General features: G+C 39.8%; 1 protein-coding gene across 2 annotated transcripts; it reads left to right on the plus strand.

Moving 5' to 3' along the window:
- On the plus strand, window positions 1-18,493 carry LOC133021453 (interleukin-1 receptor type 1-like). 2 transcript variants are annotated; one of them, XM_061088311.1, is made up of 12 exons: window positions 1-97; window positions 7,936-8,013; window positions 9,152-9,410; window positions 9,913-10,105; window positions 10,873-11,044; window positions 13,200-13,274; window positions 13,800-13,941; window positions 14,041-14,195; window positions 15,542-15,685; window positions 16,859-17,026; window positions 17,155-17,435; window positions 17,886-18,493. In XM_061088311.1, the coding sequence occupies exons 2-12, from the start codon at window positions 7,938-7,940 to the stop codon at window positions 18,168-18,170; spliced, it is 1,950 nt and encodes a 649-aa protein (XP_060944294.1). In that variant the 5' UTR covers window positions 1-97; window positions 7,936-7,937; the 3' UTR covers window positions 18,171-18,493. The 2 variants fall into 2 exon arrangements, with proteins under 2 accessions (XP_060944294.1, XP_060944295.1); XM_061088312.1 differs by lacking the exon at window positions 1-97 and adding an exon at window positions 7,706-7,792.
- Window positions 18,494-19,504: the final 1,011 nt, after the last annotated feature.

Raw genomic sequence — 19,504 nt, forward strand, 5'->3', positions numbered from 1 at the left:
CTGTGGTGGAGCCTCCCCTCTGCACACTTGGATCTGCAGAGCTGTCTACACTCGCCCATCCTTCCTCCGACTGCTCGGTGCCTGTGATTCCTCTGAGGTGAGTCATCAATTTGAAGTTATGACTCCTGTTTGCTGCCTGATTTCTTACTATTCTTATATTAACTCTAATATTAAATAATTTGTCCCTGATCAGCCCCCTTTCTACTTACATTGCTAGAGAAGCCTGTTTGAATGTCTAATGACAAAGGGGTCAGTAGATCAGAGCTTCCCAAACTGCTTGAGGAGGCTTGAGGAACCCTCAAAGCTGAGCAAGTCCTCTGAAAGCCCAAAACCAGACTTGTACTTTAGTAGAGGTTTAACACACCACTGAACTGGTGTTGTTTTGTAATTACAACTAATTAATTATTATTATAAATAGTTGTGATCTCAGAATGACCATGATTTTCATTTTGAATGTGAAGTGAAATTTTAATATTAGAAATCACACTTTTCTGAACAATGATTTAAATTTATAGTAAATATATGAATTAGTTCTGTGCTAAATTTACAGAACAACCAGCATCAACTGCTCTTGAGACAACACTCGTTCTGCGCTGTAGGAGGGGTTTCTCCTTTCGTTTTCCCGTTGAAAGAGTTAAATGAGACTTTGAGAGGAGTTCAGCATCTCCTCCTTCAACCCTCATTCAGAAGATTGATATTTGGATATTTCCAACAACTGCAGCTTTCTCATGGCCTCACTTAAGGACTGATATATTTCATCTTCATCAGAATATTCCCACTTTTTTTTTCCCTCCAGTTTTTACTGCTGTAAGTCTCCGGAGGCTGATGATGCTGCATCTTTAATTTCATAGATATTTTCCCAGAGAGAGTTAAAACTAAAGTGGTTTATTTGTAGAACATTATAATCAAATGTGTGTTCTTCTAATGGCCAGTTTCCTGTCTGCAAAACAAAATAGTCCCGAGCAGATGTTTTACGTGTATTAAGATATCTGTCATGTTAAATATTCTTTTCTCAGTAAGTCCTTATTTGCAAATCATGTGCTCTAAGATAAACAAAGCTTTTCCTGGATGTGACCTGCACTCTCTCAAGTACAGTGTGACAGTCAGCTAAACAACTTCATCAGCTTGTATTGAGGATGTGCACTAAAGTCTAGTGTTTCAATTCTCCATCTCAACCCGGGGTCACGTCCTCTTGCCCAACACTTGTGCTTCGATCAGCTCTTCTCCTCCATCGCTTTAGGAACGTGAGAGTATCACATGAGTCCCGTTTCCCCAAATCATCCTAGAGCTTAGATGACATTTGTATCATGTTTGTCTCCTTAGATCATATCAGGGCTTAGGAGAAGGTCATCACCCTTCTGCTCCACTGTGTTGAGTTTAAATCAACCCGAAAACCAAATTCACTTGACACCATCATTCATTATCTATACTGTTAAAGGGTCACAGGGGGAACGGAAGCCATCACAGTTGATATTGGGCGAGAGGCCAGTTCAGGTCGCAAATATGTCGCAGGGCCGACAAACATCCATTAACTTAAACATTAACATCAACTTCAATTTAGAGTCTCCAATTAAACTAACACCAATCTGCATGTCTTTGTAAAGTGAGAGGAAGCTGAGGGACCCGGAAAAAACCCAGACAAAAATGGGGAGAACATGCAATCGACAAAAGAGAAGCAGCAACAACACTGGTCGTGAGTGATGTAGTAGGTTTTTAGAGTAAAAGTGCCAAATAAACTCTGATTGCTAATTTTTTGCATTATATGAGATACTATTATATTTGGTTTTAAACGTGTGGCTGGATAAAATAGCGAAGATTAAATATTAACTTCATTCAGACCATCCACTAAACATAAGCAGGGTAGAATTAAATTACATTGCATTCTGCTCATGAATGTAATTTGGAACATTACGGTTTCCATGGTATTTTGAAGTTGCACTGGATGGCCATTTTGTTGACAGGATATAGACATAGATTAGTTAATAATGTAAAAAGTCAAATAATGAGAAATAATGCAGCAGCCCTTTTCCAGTTCCTTGTATAAATACACAGGTTCATTGGGTCACCTTGTGTTTGTTGTTCAGTCGCACAGTATCAGCTGAGTCACATTTTGCAGCGGCCACCTCACGTTTGTTTCGCCAGTGTATCAGGTTGACTATCAGCATGTTGGGGATGACTCATACTTTCACACTTTTAATTCTCAACCCAGGAAATTCATTTTAAGACTGTCCACACTAACAGTAACAATATTCTTTATGAGTGTACTTTATTCCTAAGATTGATAACATAAAACTGAATTAATAAGAAAATAAAATTTACTTGATGTTGTTTATCAACCAGTGACGCATTCTGGAGACCTTGAACCCGTGATCGCTCTCTTGTCTATGGTGCAGCCGCTGTCCCACAAACAGATGGACAAAGTTCGGACGACTGAGCAGATTTGTAGGACAACACATCCAAGCTGAATGCAAACACAGACACATGGACGCGTGTTCCTCTCTGTTAGTTCGCGGCAGTGAAATCAAACATTGCACAAATTTTGTTCAGTAATCGAGGCCCACTTCCCAACAGTGTTTGTGTGGTTTCTATTTTACAACCCCCCCCCCCCCCCCCTGTACAGGATAAGCACATGGTGATGATATTTCCACCAGACTCTCCCTCCTTCCCCCATCTGTTATCATTAGTCAAAGGAAAGTTCTATCAGCATCCTCTTATTGTCTGGATCCAGCAGTAGTCTGTTCCAAATCCGACTGAAGATAGCTTAATCACGCCCCAGAGACCTTCTCCTCTGAAGACGACATTTATAGACCAAACACATTCACACATTCTACAGCTTGTTAAAGACTGTTGGGCCTTGGTGGAGAGACAGTATGTGACGTAATGGTTCAAAATCAATCGATATTGAAAGTTTTGAGTGACCAAATTCACAAATTAACACTTGACTTACAAAGAGTGTGGTTGATGGGATGACCGGTATTTTAGATATGTTACGCACATAGAGAGATTCCTTGAAATTTAGTAAGATAGCAGAAGTAAGCTACACCTGCATTTGTGTGACGATGGATCAGGGCGAGAATTTTTTTGAGGACTACTTTTGTGTTACCCCACATTGTGCACCTATATTGAAATGATGATGCTGCATGAATTGGAAACTACTGTTGGAGAAGGCAAAACGTAGCGCAAAGGAACATAAAAGTAATCCTCAAAGACATCCTAGTCATTACCCTCTGTCAGGGCTGGACTGGGAGAACAAAACGGCCCGGGCATTTTTTGGCTCAGACCGGCCCACATAATTAGCCGAGCACATCTGCCATTAAATTGACGTAACTTATGTCTTCTAAATGTCTTAAAGTAGCTCATATTAAAAGTACTTAAGTATCAAAAGTATCTGGTGTTGAAATGTACTTAAGTATCAAAAGTACAAGAACTAAAATTAAAAATGCAAAGTGCTTTTTATAGTAGGTCTATACAGACACAAAACAACCCAAAATGTTTCTCCTCAAGATTTATCTCAACTGACTGAAAAATTACAACAACAATATGCATATAATGTATAATTTTACCAATTTTGAACCCTAGATGCTGAGGTTCAAATAGTAATGGACCAGTGCATCTGAACTTCTAATTAACTATAAACAAGTGCCTCTTGTGTCTGCCCAAGAACATTAATAAACCACAGTATAACCACTATACTATAGGCACACAAAATAAGACACTATCTCTTATCCTATTCTAGAGGAAGTAAAAGTCGTAACAAGATTTCTGAAGGTGAACCTGCGGAGGGATAGACCAACCTCTCGCGCTGCCCCCCCCCGACGGCAAACACGCCACCGGGACCTGCACATCTCAGGAGGGAGGGGGCAGCGAGTGAGAGAGAGAGAGAGAGGTGCGCTGTGGGTAGAGGCGTGCGACGCCAACCTCCGCTGCTCAAGTAACGAGCCAGTTTGGAGAATGTATTGAAAATTGAAAATGCGCGCTCACATGTCTGCCTCCACTCGCTCATCATTGTCGAGTCCTCCTCGCTCGTCTCCCGGCGCACCTGCTGCTGCTGGGCTAGTGAACCCGGCACCACATAGGTCCGTCAGTTTGGCACATTTAGCAGCCTCCACCTCCAGAGACTTCTGCTTTTTTTCCCCGATGCGTTTTTTACTCTTATTATCCATTTTAAGTTTCTGTTTCAGCAGCAGCCCGTCCCGCGACTCCCCCCGCCAATGCCATGAGGTCCCGCCCCACCCTGGTTTGTGTTGTGATTGACAGCACTGTCACGGCTCTCTGAGCCTGTCAGCCCATGATTGATTGACAATGACAAACAGTAGACCAATAATATGTGTCAATGCTGGCAACACACTGCTAGCCCTCTGTAGCCAATTGGCCGGCCCAATTGGAGGGAATTTAGAGAGGAAGAAGAGAAAAAAAAAAAAACAACAACATAGCGGACCAGACCGGCCCACATTGGGTCAACGGCCCACCGGGATTATGCCCGGTATGCCAGATGGCCAGTCCACCCCTGCCCTCTGTAGATTTGCAGCTGTAATTAGAATCATCTTGTAATGTAGAAATAGCAGTTTCGCTTTAAAAAGCTCCTGCCTTTTTTTCCTGTGAAAAGGCAGGAGTGTAGCAACACTGCAGTGAGGGAGTGGGTTAAAAGTAACATGTGGGTGAAAAGAAAAGGTGTAAAGATAAGGAGCTCTTATATGAAATAATAAAATGGACGCATGGCAACCTGCAGTGTTATTTATTTATTTTCTGTCAGTCTGTTGTTGTGATCAAATTAAAAGCAAACACAAATTGAAACCATCAAACCCATAAACTAAACCTTGATTCAACCTGCTGCACCGGAAACCACCAACACCTCGATGTCTCCAGCAGCAAGAACATTTACACTGCTTTTCTTTCCCCTGTGTGACTGAGTCACTTGCGTAACCTCGGCCTCCGGCGTGTTCTCCCATGTATCTGCTCTGCTGAACCGGCCTCACTCTTCTCACGCTCCTCCCCGACCACACTTGTCCCAGAGCAAAACTATTGCTGCCTCATCTCTCCTGAAATTCTGGTTCGCTTAAAATCAGACTTAGCAGTGGAAATCTGTTGTAAAATAATAGTAATGTGAATGAAAATATATCTCTAATCATCCTCCTTCCCTTAAAGCTTAGTTTTAGATGTAATTTTAATCAATAAATTAACATGAAATTTCAATCAAAACGGAAATTATCATGGACTCTATGGTTAAATATGACAAGTAATTCTTAAACATCCCCTGGGAAATTTGAAAATGTAATCATATCAGCATCCTGGAGCTTAAAAGGAAATAGACCTGGACCCAAGGAAGTCCATTGATGAATTTGGACACGTGACTCGATCACTATCAATAAAATTTGATTTGAGCAGACTGCTCTTGCTGAGGCTAAATTACCGCAGGTCACTTTTACAGATTCATACAGAATTCTGCAACCAGAATCACCACAAACCAAGCAAACAGCCCAAACAGGCGGATTTAAAACAGGGCACTTTTAATAATATGTTTACAATAGGTGAAATCTTCATGAGGTTTTTGACACTAGAGGGTGTTACTGGATGTCAATGGAGATTGATTTCTGAATGTGGGTCCTGATGTCAGTGGCCTGTCATTCTCCATTACGTCTGGAAGTCTGGACCAAATGGCACATGTCCAAGTACCTGTACTGTCACTTCTCAGAAAATAAAGATCGCAAAACCTCACAACCTGCAGCACCTCCGCAAGTGCTCAACTTATCAACACAGCACTGTTTCCATCTCTGTTTCCTCTGCAGAAGCTCTTCCTGTGGTGAGAGGTACAGGTTCTCAGGTTAAGATAGTTTTATCCTTGTCTATCTGTTTTCTTATTTTGTTGCCACTGTTAACAAACGGCCCAGGGAAGAGTTTGACTGCTATGAGCGGCCTCAGGCAAAGATAAAGATGAATTCTATATAGTTTTTGCATGATTCTATGAACATTTATATCCATACGCTTCAGTATGTATCACTCAATTTGAAAAGAAAAGCATCTGAGCGGTGATGCATACTCTGTGCATGCTGTATATAACCCACAGGATTTTTCAGGGGCCATAAAGGCTCTACTTGTTTACTTGGGTACTACAGATTTAAGTTGGGGACAGTGTTCCCTGGTACCCCAAACAGGCAATGCTAACTTTTTAAAATTGTAACACTGCTATTTCATAGTAGCTTTGTCAAGCCGTCATTTATGCCATGATGAAAACTAGAAAGCTTGGATAAAATATGTTTTTTACCTGTTAAATGTTTTTTTTGGGGTAGATTTCCTCACTTCCTGAGGGCTAAGAACAGAGGTTACTGCACCCTTTACAGTGCTATGAGACAAATTGTGATTTGTGAATATCTGCTGTACAACTAAGATTTGATTTATTGACTGACAGAGTGTTTGCTCTCACTTAAATTTAATGCATTACTACTCTACGTGATTTCCTTTTCTGACTTCATAGTGACATCATGATGACATTAATCACACCATATGATCATAACTCTTTTCATTGTATACAAGCCTTAGGTCGTGACTATAGGATGTATAGGATGAAAGCTACCTCAAAAATGTTATTGTTCTTTCATTTTCTGTTCTTCGTGGTGACTCCCTGACATCACTGCGGTGTTTCCCATTAATCAGCCAGACTGTGGTGGCCCGTCATAGTCACATCACGCTGAAGATTAAAGATCACAGACTCAGTGTTTTTAAGCTTCATTAAAAAGACACATCTCATGAAACACCTGTGGTACGATGCCTACTAACTTGTAACTGCCAGCAATGTGTGAGCATGTGGTTGAAGATGTGGTTAGATAAGATCAGTCGTTATCTGCACACTTTCCTGTTTAAATTTGGTCTCACACCAAGGTCACAGCTTCTGCCTTTGCAACCAATTGAACCATGTATGTTGAAGAGCGAGTCATGAAAACTGCTTTAAGAGTCAATCAGATACAATGGAACATGAAAATACTCATTACTAGAATAACAAAAAAATTTCGCAGGGTAATTCGCTTTTTTTCGCCAGATTTGTACCACATCCTGTCAACAACAATGTTCTCTGATTATCTTGCCATTTGATAGTAGAGGGTACAAGAAAAGTTGAATGTCTCATACAGGTCTCTATCACTTCAGAGGATTTAACGTTGACATACAGTCATTCCCTGGAGACATATTTTCTACCACTTAGCTAACCTCAATATGTTATTAACATTTTTCTATTCTTTTCCCAAGGATTAAGACATATTCTCGTAGTATGACCATATTTCCATATTATGAGTCATACCTTGGCCACACACACACACAAACAAAACCCGACTGACTTAGTACAACACATGAAGTCGTTGTACAAGTTTGAGCAAAAAGTGGAAACATGTCTGCAGAGTTTTATCATAAACTTACCTTCAGCTCTGAGCAGGGCCGGGTCTAGACAGGCATGTATGAGGGGGCAGCCACAAATCTTGAGGGGGCATTGTGCTTTATTATATTATTATTATTATAAATTGGGATTTAGTTGAGGGGGCACAACATTTATTTGAGGGGGCCAGGCCCCCTCTTGCCCCTGCCTAGACCCGGCCCTGGCTCTGAGTAGGAATGTTCACTTGGACATGAACAGAGTTCAGGAATGCTGGGCTTCTCGCCAGCGCCGAAGCAACGCGTCACATTCTGTTGGAGGTTTCTCAATAAATGACTCTTTAAAAATACCACAACGGTTGTGATCTACTTCTGTGGCTTAGAGGGAGAAGAAGGGTGGGAGACAGAGGAGAAACCGTTTAAGAAAGAGACGGTAGGATGAAGGGAAAACTGCTCATTCTGCTGATCATTGCTGTGTTTGTAAACATGTTGTCAGTCTGTTTGATTTTCAGGATTTTCTCCCCGTCTTGTAGCACATGTTAATTTCTTACATTTGCTTATGTGTGTGTTTTTCAGCCATGAGGCAGACTCCAACACTCAGAAGCCTTCTCTTTTTCTTTGGGTTGTATGGGATCTGTTCAGGACTTCTACAAGGTGAGTTTCACACACACACACACACACACACACACACACACACACACAAACATATCGTAAATATTTAAGCGAATTTGTATGTTTTTGTAAAACATTTCATATTTCTTGTTTTTCGCTTTTATGTCTAACTTAGTCCATAGGGCTGTACAAAAGGATTTTATCGCCATCTTGTGACCTTTGAGGCAACTGCATGTGTAACGTGTCATCACAGCTCCAGCTCTAAACTATTAAATATGTTATGGTGTGTTTTAGTGCACTGCTTTCCCTCGTATAATGACAATACAGGCTTTCCATTCTATTCTTTTCTATTTGTAGTAGATGAGCTGAGCTTCAACCAGCAAACAACATTAAAGGATTATGTCATTTGGCTCAAAGCAGATCAGTATAACATTATCAGTTGAGCTTTATAGCTTTATAAGTGCGGCTGGACAAGAAATAATGAAACAACCAAGACTAATTCTACTTTAATTACATTTTCTGTTTGCACAAATATTTTAAACATTGTTACATCTATCCTCTTTATTCATATTTGACACAGTCTTTTCTCATGAATGTTTTGAATATTGTCATTTTGTTGATTTGCATCTGTCACCCATCTGTCCGTCACTCCATTCAAGAGTTGAAGATAGAATAAGTTGTATCTTATACAGCCATGTTAGGAAAACTGTAAAACATTGATTTGAATGTCTTTGAAAAACTCCATCACAGCTCATTACCATTTATATCAGTGGTAACACTGGGCCGCTCCAGATGTGAAGGGAGTGCCAACCACAGGCTCTGCACCAATGGTAAACCAGAATCCGTTAAATTATTGCATCACAAACTGACCAGTCATTTGAGTTCCAGCTGAATCAGAGAAAGGAAAACTGTGTTAGAGCGTCATGGAAAAAAACTGGAAGTCAGGCTCAATGTCCTCTGGGCAGCTCTAAACCTCAGAGGTATAAGTGAATGCTCAAAACAAAAACACCCAATGAGCAACAAATGTTTAAAACTTTCCTCTAAAAACACTTTTTGTAATTGTGTTATATAATTAAGGCAGCCTGGCCATGTCTGACAAACTGGTTCTAGCTAGAAAAAGTTTGCTGTAAGCTCTATCTATTGACTGGCTGAAGTAATGACAAATCCATCCTCCATTTAGATGCAGACAACTGTACCAACTACAGACTCCAGTTTGAGAATGTTTTCTCTGTTCCTGGGGAAATGGCGATGCTGAACAGCACATTGGTGTCTCCAGACGTCTTCGACTTCAACACCATCCCTTACAACATCACCTGGTTAGATTCCAAGACGGGTGAAGAGATAAGAAACCAGACGGGTCGAGTCCTGGTGCGAGGGGAATCTCTGTGGTTTCTGAATGTAACGCTGGACGACAGCGGGGAATATGTGACCATACTGAGGTACAGAGCAGGGATAGAAATATCAAAACAAGTTGAATGAAGCAACAGAAAATATATCCTGATGTGTTTGTCTGTCTATATTGTGCAAATTCCTGTTACATTATTTCAAACATGGGAAACCCCAATATTCAAACTGTTCCTGATGAATTACAGTAAAACTCTACAAAGGAACACTTGAAGTAATCCCATGGTCCATTAGAGGGCAGTATCAGCTTGACCTGTTGCATAAGCTGTGACCAATCAGAAGGATCGGATACTAAATAAACATGGAGAAAGAAACGCCATCCATCATCTTTTAAAGAGCAGTAAATGAGCCTCAACACAGATATAGATAGACTCTAGATTTTAGATTTTTAGGGCTGAGCCATTTATACCTTTCAGGAGGTTTAACAGTTGGTTTTGTTATTCTTATCCTACAAAAGCTCATGATTCAGCAGCTCAATGGAAAATTTAAATTAAAAAGAGAACAGGTATATCATTTTTCTGATTCATTTTCCGACAGAACTCCTTCTCGGTGCTACAGACAGGCCACCAAGCTGGTCGTTCACCTGCGGTTTCCTGGAGAATGTGGGAGGCCTTACAAATGTCATCAAACACTCACAAAAGGCATCACTGACAAACTCTCCTGTCCCTTGAAACCCTACATCTCTAAACTGGACAGCTACAATGTCAGATTCTCCCTCACTTGGCACAGAGTGAGTTTTCTCCATCACTTCATCTATTCAAATAATTTAACATACGCAATCATGGGACGTGTCGGTTTGATTAATTATTAGAGCTACATTGATAAAATGTTGGTATATTTTATAGTACTCTGTTTGTTTGAAACATCCTTTAACTTTCTGTAGTCGGCGCCCTTTTCTGCGAGTATTAAGGCCATTTAAAGGGGAAAGAAATCAGAGGTTTAAAAAATAAAGTCATAATGGTTTAAGTTACGTTGCAATATTATAAGAAAACAATTATAAATTCTCAAGAATAATATGTATCATTACGGGAATAAAAGTTAAACATTTCTGAAAATAATGAAAAAAGTTATATATCAGAAGAATAAAGTCGTAAGTTATACATTTATGAGAGGTAAGGTGTAATCCGTTGTGAAAAAACTCATGATATCAGTATGATAAAATCATTATTTCTTAAAAATTATAAAAATAAAGTAATGATTTAAGACAAAATAATCATCATATTAAGAGGATAAGGTCTTAATTTAACGAGAAAAAAAATCACAATATTTCGAGAATATATGAAAAAAAACACGGCCGTCATACTATTTAATACTTTACCTTGTCTGGTCACCTTGTTGTCAATCACCACTCATGTTATAACTAGTTCTTCCTTTGTTGCTTTCAAAGAAATAAAATGGCCACTTATTTACATTAAGTTGTGGATTATTACAATAGTGCATCACAAATGATGTGGAAATAGAAAAAAATCCTGACCTATATTTCTTTTCTTCTTCTAGGGTTGTGAGCCCATACAGAATGAAATGGACAATTATATCTACAGGCCCAGGTCTATGCTGCAGATCAACAAGGTGGACGCTAAAAACCACCACAACTACACCTGCACTCTGAACTTCACCCTCGGAGGTGTCACAGGATCCGTGTCGGAGACGATCAATGCGTGGGTCAGAGGTGAGAAAAGCTAGTTTACAAGAGAGGAACTTGAATGCCTGAAATGTAGAAAACATTTTAACAGTTTAATTGTTAATTTCTTGTTGTATGCTGTAATGTAAAAATTTACTAAGTATGTGTGAAACCTATGTTGTGGTTGGAAAGTAAGTTTTTGTAGCTCTGTCTAAAGGCTTTTATGACCTTTTTACATACATATACAAACTGTTCTAATAGTTTATGACCTGGACTGTTTTAATGGTCTGAACTATGTATGACCTGAAAACTGTTAGACCCTTTAGACCAGGGGTTCTCAAACTTTTGCAAGCTGGGCCCCCCCAAAGCTGGTTAGGGGTAGTTGGGCCTCCCCCCCGCCACCCGCCAACCGCCACAGCCGCCCTCAACTACACCACCATATAGAGATAGATAGATAGATAGATAGATAGATAGATAGATAGATAGATAGATAGATAGATAGATAGATAGATAGATAGATAGATAGATAGATAGATAGATAGATAGATAGATAGATAGATAGATAGATAGATAGATAGATAGATAGATAGATAGATAGATAGATAGATAGATAGATAGATAGATAGATAGATAGATAGATAGATAGATAGATAGATAGATAGATAGATAGATAGATAGATAGATAGATAGATAGATAGATAGATAGATAGATAGATAGATAGATAGGTAGGTAGGTAGGTAGATAGAAAGATAGGTAGGTAGGTAGGTAGGTAGGTAGGTAGGTAGGTAGGTAGGTAGGTAGGTAGGTAGGTAGGTAGGTAGGTAGGTAGGTAGCATATTGTTATTGATAGGCCTGACATGTCAAGGTTTGGTTATTGTTTTTGTTTCTGATATTCGGCGTGACAGTGTCATTTGACATAGGTATTGCGCTGAGTTTAGCAGCGGCCGGCAAAATCAGTGTTTGGGCAATTGTATGGGGTTTGCCAAGCTGAGCAATTGTATGAGCAACTACATACAATGCCTCCAGACACTGCTTGGAGACAGTGCTATGCTTGGAGATGGTGGTTTGTTGTTGCTGGAGGCCATCACGTTTACTTTTAAAGACGTCTAAAGGCGAAGGAGAAGGAGTTTGGTGTCGAGGTGCCTTTTTAATTGCATGGCTTCATGCTGTCATTTGCCAGCACCTCGGCACACAAAACACACTGAGGACGTTGCTCAGTCGTGCCAGTGACGGTGAAACCAAACTGGCACATCGGTTGCCAGACTTTTACGAATCAGAAACTTGTCCATAGTACAGTGTGTGTGGAGTTAATAAAGTTTTAATTGCAACGTTGTGGTCTTGTGTGTTTGTATGTGTGGCTGTGAGCGACTTGCACACGACTAATGAATAAGGCTGTGCTAGGCAATGGTTCCTAACAAAACGAACAGTACACAATGTAGACAGGGACAGCACAGATAGTATTCAAGTGCTGGTGTTTTATTTGTTGCAACACGCTGGATGATTGAAGATGTAAAGGAAGGTGTTAAGGAGAAAAGGGCTAGCTGCAGTTGTAGTAGTTAGCTAGCTAGAAGGCTCTTGGGGCTAAGAGCTTTCTAAAAAGACTGTGGGATTAGGCTACTAATAAGCCTACTGCACGTGCAGGAAGGAAGTACTAAGGAAGGAGTGAGCCACTGCTTTAGACCACCAAATAACTGATTGTATGTGTGCTTATCTCCAAAGGAAACACATGTAAATCAGTAGTTGGTGTTTAGATAGCTCTCTCCCTGCGCCTACAGAACCTGTAGTCTGGATTGGCTGAGAGAAATAGCCTTAGTCCTCCTATATACAATCATGTATTTGACTGTCCTGCATCTTCACTCTGAGATCCTTGTGACTCCCTGTGTTGATCCTTTCTGCAGAAAGCCCCTTATTAAATACACGTAGATAACTTTGTTGTTTCCAGCCTCTTGTATCTCCAGATTTCCATCACAATGCCAAAAAACAATATCATGATATTTACCTTTGCCGAAGAGGTTATGTGTTTTCTGCATTAGTTGACAGGATTACTCAAAAACTGATGGTTGGATTATTATGAAACAACCTTTTAAATTTTGGTGCGGATCTGGATCAGGGGGGTGGTTCTAGAAACTGAGAAAATGTTTTTTTCCTTGATGAGAAGCACTCAGCCTCTTTCACAGTCTTTCATATTATCTGTGTTTTCAGAGGAGCATTCAATGGTGCATTCAATGGTTCCACAAGTGCATGAACCAACCAATGGAACAATCAGTGCACAGATAGGTGAGTCCAATAAGTGTAAAGTGCACAACGCTACAGTGATCTACTGTGAACCTAACATCTATAAACCATAAACCATTCATGATTACAGAGTTGTAGGATCCTGTTTCAGAAAATGCTCATTGGGCATGAGAAAAAAATGTAAACATTTTTTCACTTTTTTAAAAAAAGCAAAAAAAACTTAATCCATAGATTTTATTTTGTTGCATTCTGAGATTATAGACAATGAAATTCTGAAACTGCCCGTAAAGTACAAAACTGCAAAACATCTTCTCTTCTGTTTTTTGTTTCTCATATCAGGCCCAAACATTCTTCCATAAAAAAAAAACAAAAAAAACAATGGGTAGATTGTGAAAATTCATCTTTTCTTTCTGGCACCTGAAACACACATATTTACACAAACAGTACTATTTTCAGACATCCTGCTAGTGTCTGGACCTAAGTTACAATTTCTGCCAATTGGAAAGTAATCGAAACCTAAAATCTTTTTGATAAATAACTGATGTTATTGTTTTTGTTTTTGTTTAGGAAGTAATTTCAGCCAGTTGTGCAGTGTCTTTGTGCCGGGTGTTGGGTTGCCCTTCGTTGACGTCTTTTGGTGTCAACTAACAAAATCTGAGATAATTGCCAGCACCGACCCTGCCGACCGCGTCTACACAACAGACCAACCGTCAGTCCTTTTGCCTTTTCTTATTTAACTTCTGTGATCTGCTGCTTCTGGGGTTAAATCTTAATGTGAAATAAACATTCAGCTTTTTGTTCCAACCAGGTTGAGGTACCAAACTGGTCCCAACAAAGGTGTGTGGTTGGAGGTTCTGCTGACGTTTTCTGAGCTGAGGAAGGAAGATTTCAACATCCGCTTCACTTGTCAAGCGCAGAGTGGCCGTGGACATCCTCAAGCATATTTTACTCTGGTACCACCAGGTAGAAAACACAGAATCCCCCCCCAGCCTCCCTCCCCAATATAAATACTGCACTGGGTTGTACATCTCCCTTTTACCACTGAAATCTGATCAGTTTATATTTGAATCCAAGTGACAACTGGCAAAAATGTAAAGAAATTACCTCAAGGAAGACTAGAGATATCACAACCAAGAGGGGAAAACATATTTCTGTATGAACAACATGACCTTGACCTTTGAGCTTTGGCCATCCAAATCGAATCAGTTAATATGTGCTACTAAGTCAGTGGTTCTCAAACTTTTTCTGTCATGCCCCACTTTGGAGCTAGAATATTTTTGCATGCCCCACCCGCTCCCCTGCCCCAACAAAATTATGACAAAATGGGCAAAGTTTAACATATGTATTTATATAAAATACACATGAACATTAAATTCACATTACTTTCAGGAGTTTCTGATGTGCAAATAAAAACCCTTTTTCAAACAACTTTTTGTGACATTTACCACTTTTTTTAAAGAATGGTGCAATAACTTTGCTTAAATTCAACTTAATTTAAGTACTTTTGATGACATTTATCACTGCATTCCTCCATCAGTCTGTACTTTTTAAAAAATAGAGAAAAAATTAATAAAATTATAATCACTTTGTTACAACGATGGTAAAGCTCAACCAAAAAGAACACATGCATTTTTCAGACCTAAAATCCACACTGGTCTCTCCCATAGACTGTATATATAAAGGTCTCTCCTCATGTCCTCCTTCATTCACTGTGAACCCAAGAGCAAGACAGTTGTTTGTCACTGACCGGCTGCTTCACTGGAACGAGCTCTGATCTCACTGTGTGTGTCTCTGAGCGAATGAGTGGGGGCGGAGCCCCGGGGCCTGTGTGTCTGTGTGTGCTATCTGGACACACACACACACACACATTTCCCGTTCCTGGTAATTCATGCTGGCCTGATACGATGATGATTTAACAAATTAACATGCACACCACTGAACAGGGAGCCGCTGCAGACCCCTGGCTACGGCGAAATAACGATTGGTTTACTGTTTCACCGTTAAAGAGATGCGGACGTCAAAACATTAGTTCCGCCTCACTTCCCCCTTCCCGGTCGCGCGCCCCGACTGTTATTCCTCTGCGCACCACACAGTTTGAGAGTCACTGGTGAACATTTGTTTAAAATATGAAATCCAGGGGCTCTTAAGAAAACATGTTCACAAGGCAATAAAGGGTTTTATGAGGGCACAGTGATCTTGACCTTTCACCGTCGACCTCCGATCTAATTAGTTCATCCATGAGTAAGTGAAACTTTGTATCAAATTGGAAGAAATTCTCTGAAGGCATTCTCTGATGTTTGTCTCTGCAGATCCAAACATCCTGGTTCCTATTGGGTCCCTGTTTGGCTGTGTGATGGTTTTCTTCATCATCAGTGTCATCATCTACTACATGTTCAAGGTCGACATCGTGCTGTGCTTCAGGAGAGTGTTTCCAGTCCTCTACACCAATAAAGGTAGTATATCACACAAAGCATGTAATCAGTCACATGTAAGCAGAGATAACATCAACAACACAGTCACAACACTCAAAAACCCACAATGATGCTTTGACCTGGCAACATATCCACACAATCTGAACCTCTACGTCATACCTGATTGCTCAACGGGGCGACAGAAAACCATCTAACCACAGGACTGTCGGCACCATTCTCCATTTCAGTGTCACTGACTGTATTTTAACAACTGCTTTAAGTTAAATAGATAGATATATAGATAGATATATAGATAGATAGATAGATAGATAGATAGATAGATAGATAGATAGATAGATAGATAGATAGATAGATAGATAGATAGATAGATAGAGAGAGAGATAGATAGATAGATAGATAGATAGATAGATAGATAGATAGATAGATAGATAGATAGATAGATAGATAGATAGATAGATAGATAGATAGATAGATAGATAGATAGATAGATAGATAGATAGATAGATAGATAGATAGATAGATAGATAGATAGATAGATAGATAGATAGATAGATAGATAGATAGATAGATAGATAGATAGATAGATAGATAGATAGATAGATAGATAGATAGATAGATAGATAGATAGATAGATAGATAGATAGATAGATAGATAGATAGATAGATAGATAGATAGATAGATAGATAGATAGATAGATAGATAGATAGATAGATAGATAGATAGATAGATAGATAGATAGATAGATAGATAGATAGATGTACTTTATTGATCCCAAATTTGGAAATCTAAGGTTGACTATTCAACCAGCTGGATATGTTTTGATGTTGAAGAGAATGATAACGGAACAGAACAGACCCAAACTTTTAGAAATAATAAAAATGATAATAGAAAGAATTTCATGGTGCCTTATTTGAAAAATGTCAATACAAGTGAGACACATGAATAGTTAAAAGTGAAACTAGTTTAGGAGGCAAAGACATCTATCAACATGCGTTTTGGAGTTAAATAAATCTTGAATTAGTCCCAAAAATTTCTTGGCCATAGCACCCAAATCTGACATGATAGATTTGCATAATTTATACCTGGCTTATAAGAATAAAGCAGTGTGTGCAGCAGTGTGTGACTTCAGACCACAGAATGAGTCGAGATGTATCCCCATGCTCTTGATAAACTCTTCTTCTCTCCTCTGTCAGATATGGATGGGAGGCTGTATGACGCCTACGTGGCGTGCCTACAGCCCTATTCCATCGGATTCAGCGAGGAGGTGGAGACGTTCACCCTCCAGACTCTGCCCCGAGTGTTGGAAAAGGCCTGTGGCTACAAACTCTTCATAGCAGGCCGTGACTGTGTCCCCGGGGAGGGTAAGTCAACTGCATGGCAGAGACGACACTGTATTAACTCATGAATGGAGCCCAGGCAAAGTTATATGGATCTATTTCTATAATGGAAGTCCAACATTTCTCTCCATCTTCTCGTTTCCTCCCTCCAGCCATAGTGGACTCAGTGGAGGAGAACATACAAGCCAGCCGGCGCCTCCTCCTGCTCTACACCGCCTCCACTTTCAGCAGCAAAAGACACACAAGCAGCACAGGCAGCACGAGCAGCAACAATAACAACCTCTCTAAGAACAACAACAGCGGAGACAACGGTGAAAGCAAGATGGGTGAGGGAGGCAGCGGCGAAAGAAGTGAAGAAGTCTATCCAGACTCGAGGCAGCATTTGGAGGTTCTGCTCGCAATGCACAAAACGCTACTGGAGGGATCGCTGAAGGTGAATAGCCAGACGATTGTTGACAGGGGATTAATGTTATACCTACACAAATGTAACTCCTGCATAGAGGAAGGTCTTTAGTGCAACCCAGGTCCAGTGGAGTTATTCTGTCCCAATGTTGCAAAAAAAAAAAATGTCATTGGTTTATATAACTCACAGTGCACGATTTGCTTGTTGAGCCCACCGGTTATCGTCTGATAACGAATTAGCTGTCTAATATGAATTCAGATGAATTGAAAAGTGGATAGCCTTTGCATTTCAGTCAATGTGTTCCCAAACTAGGAAACCAGAAACCTTGCTGCGCCACACATCTGGTCCCTCACCTACAGATTCTGCATATGCACCTGCAAAATCTGATCTTAAAAATGATGGTTTTTATTTAGTTAAACTTTCTTTAGTTCCGTACTAAAAAACAGTATCCTGGTTCTAACTTGACTTGCTGCTTTACAGGTGGTTCTGGTTGAGTTGGAAGAGATCACCTCGGCTCAGCTGGCTCTCTTCCCGGAGTCGGTGAAACACCTGAGGAAGAAGCAGGGTGCAGTATGTTGGTGGAAGGAGCAAAGGAGGGGGACATGTATGACGAGGAGAGAGGATGAGGAGAAGGATGAACGGGACGCACAGCTGTCACTGTCCCTCTCTCCTTCCTCCAGGTTTTGGAAGGAGATCAGGTATTATATGCCAGTGAGGGGCAAGAGGGCGGTCTACCCCGAGAAAACTGCCCTGTTGAACTTATGATGGGCTTACGATATGCTTCAGAAATACTGTGTTGTCACCAGAAGCTGTGAGGTGAACAGCGGGACTTTCCTTCAGCTCATGGACCTTTTCAATTTGCACATTTTGGATGGTAAAACTTGTGCAGAGGATTCCAAGTGGAGACTGAAGAATCACCCGGATAAAGGAGGACGGATCAAACAGAGTCATCACGTATAAAAGTCAAATGTACATATGTAAAAAAAAGAAGTAAACTGTGAATTTTTCATTAATTGCTGTTTATTTGTTTTAATGCATTAAGGCACAACACAAAGTTCTCATTAAAAATAAAAAATACTGTATGCAGACATCGTTCATTGCAATAATTATTTTTATTTAATGATGAACATTTTCAGGTATTGTTATGAAACACTAATCTGGATATTTTTCTGTTCCTTTCTGTTGCATCGCAAGATTTTTGCAGTGGATTTTGCAACATTTTCATTGACTTCTCTGCTTTTTAAAATTATACCGAAGAAGGTTCTGTCAGTTTTCATGAAGAAGTACCTGTAAAAGTCGTATCTTACAAGTCAAATTGGTTTACATGTAGGAAATAGGGTCATGTTCATAATCTGAGGTGATTGAGGTCTGGTGCCCTACATTAAAAAGCTCCTCTGAGCTGTGGGTGAATCACTATGTGCGGAATGAGTTGTACATATTTCAGTTCGATTGCAAATTTTATGCAGGGGTAAGTGGAACAGTATTCAATTCTGTGAAGACAGGAGGAGGGGAAACCACGCAGCTACTCAGAATCTCAATGCAACTTGACAAGCAGCCGTCTTCACCAGCTCTTAATCTGGTCAATTGAAATAATCATCAACCCCTCCTAAATTCGCTATTTAAGGTATTTTACTCTATGAGGTCATGCCCGGTAAGTTTAAATTATTTCTTTGTGATTATTCTCTATGTAATAATGTTTTTTCTATTCACTTTAAATATTGGTTAAATTCAGTATACGTATCATATTGACTCAGGTGTTTATATAGTAGTTAACTACCATAAATACTAATACTGGTTCCATTTGCAGTTATGTAAATACAAAACCACCAGGTGCAAACATCTGTTGGATTAAACCCCAAGAAAAGCTTTTATTCTTCAGCGGTTTCATTACAGAAGGATTTAAAACAGCTCTCTGATACAGAAGACAGATATTCAGTAACTTTAATTGGTTCCACTTAAGAGGAAGAAACACATAAAACCGATATCTGAATGTTATTTGAATGGGGGGGAATTTCGGGCGAGTGTTATCTCTTTTCATTTCTTAATGGTTCTTAATGATGGTCCATTGTTTCCTACGTTAGAGGAGATAAGATAAGAGT

The sequence above is a fragment of the Limanda limanda genome, chromosome 16, assembly GCF_963576545.1.
Source record: "Limanda limanda chromosome 16, fLimLim1.1, whole genome shotgun sequence".
Taxonomy (NCBI): domain Eukaryota; kingdom Metazoa; phylum Chordata; class Actinopteri; order Pleuronectiformes; family Pleuronectidae; genus Limanda; species Limanda limanda.

Coding starts and splice junctions, on each gene's coding strand:
- LOC133021453 (XM_061088311.1), top strand. CDS start 7,938: ATGAGGCAGACTCCAACACTCAGAAGCCTTCTCTTTTTCTTTGGGTTG. Junction 11,045..13,199: donor GATCAATGCGTGGGTCAGAG/GTGAGAAAAGCT, acceptor CTGTGTTTTCAG/AGGAGCATTCAATGGTGCAT. Junction 17,436..17,885: donor TACTGGAGGGATCGCTGAAG/GTGAATAGCCAG, acceptor GCTGCTTTACAG/GTGGTTCTGGTTGAGTTGGA.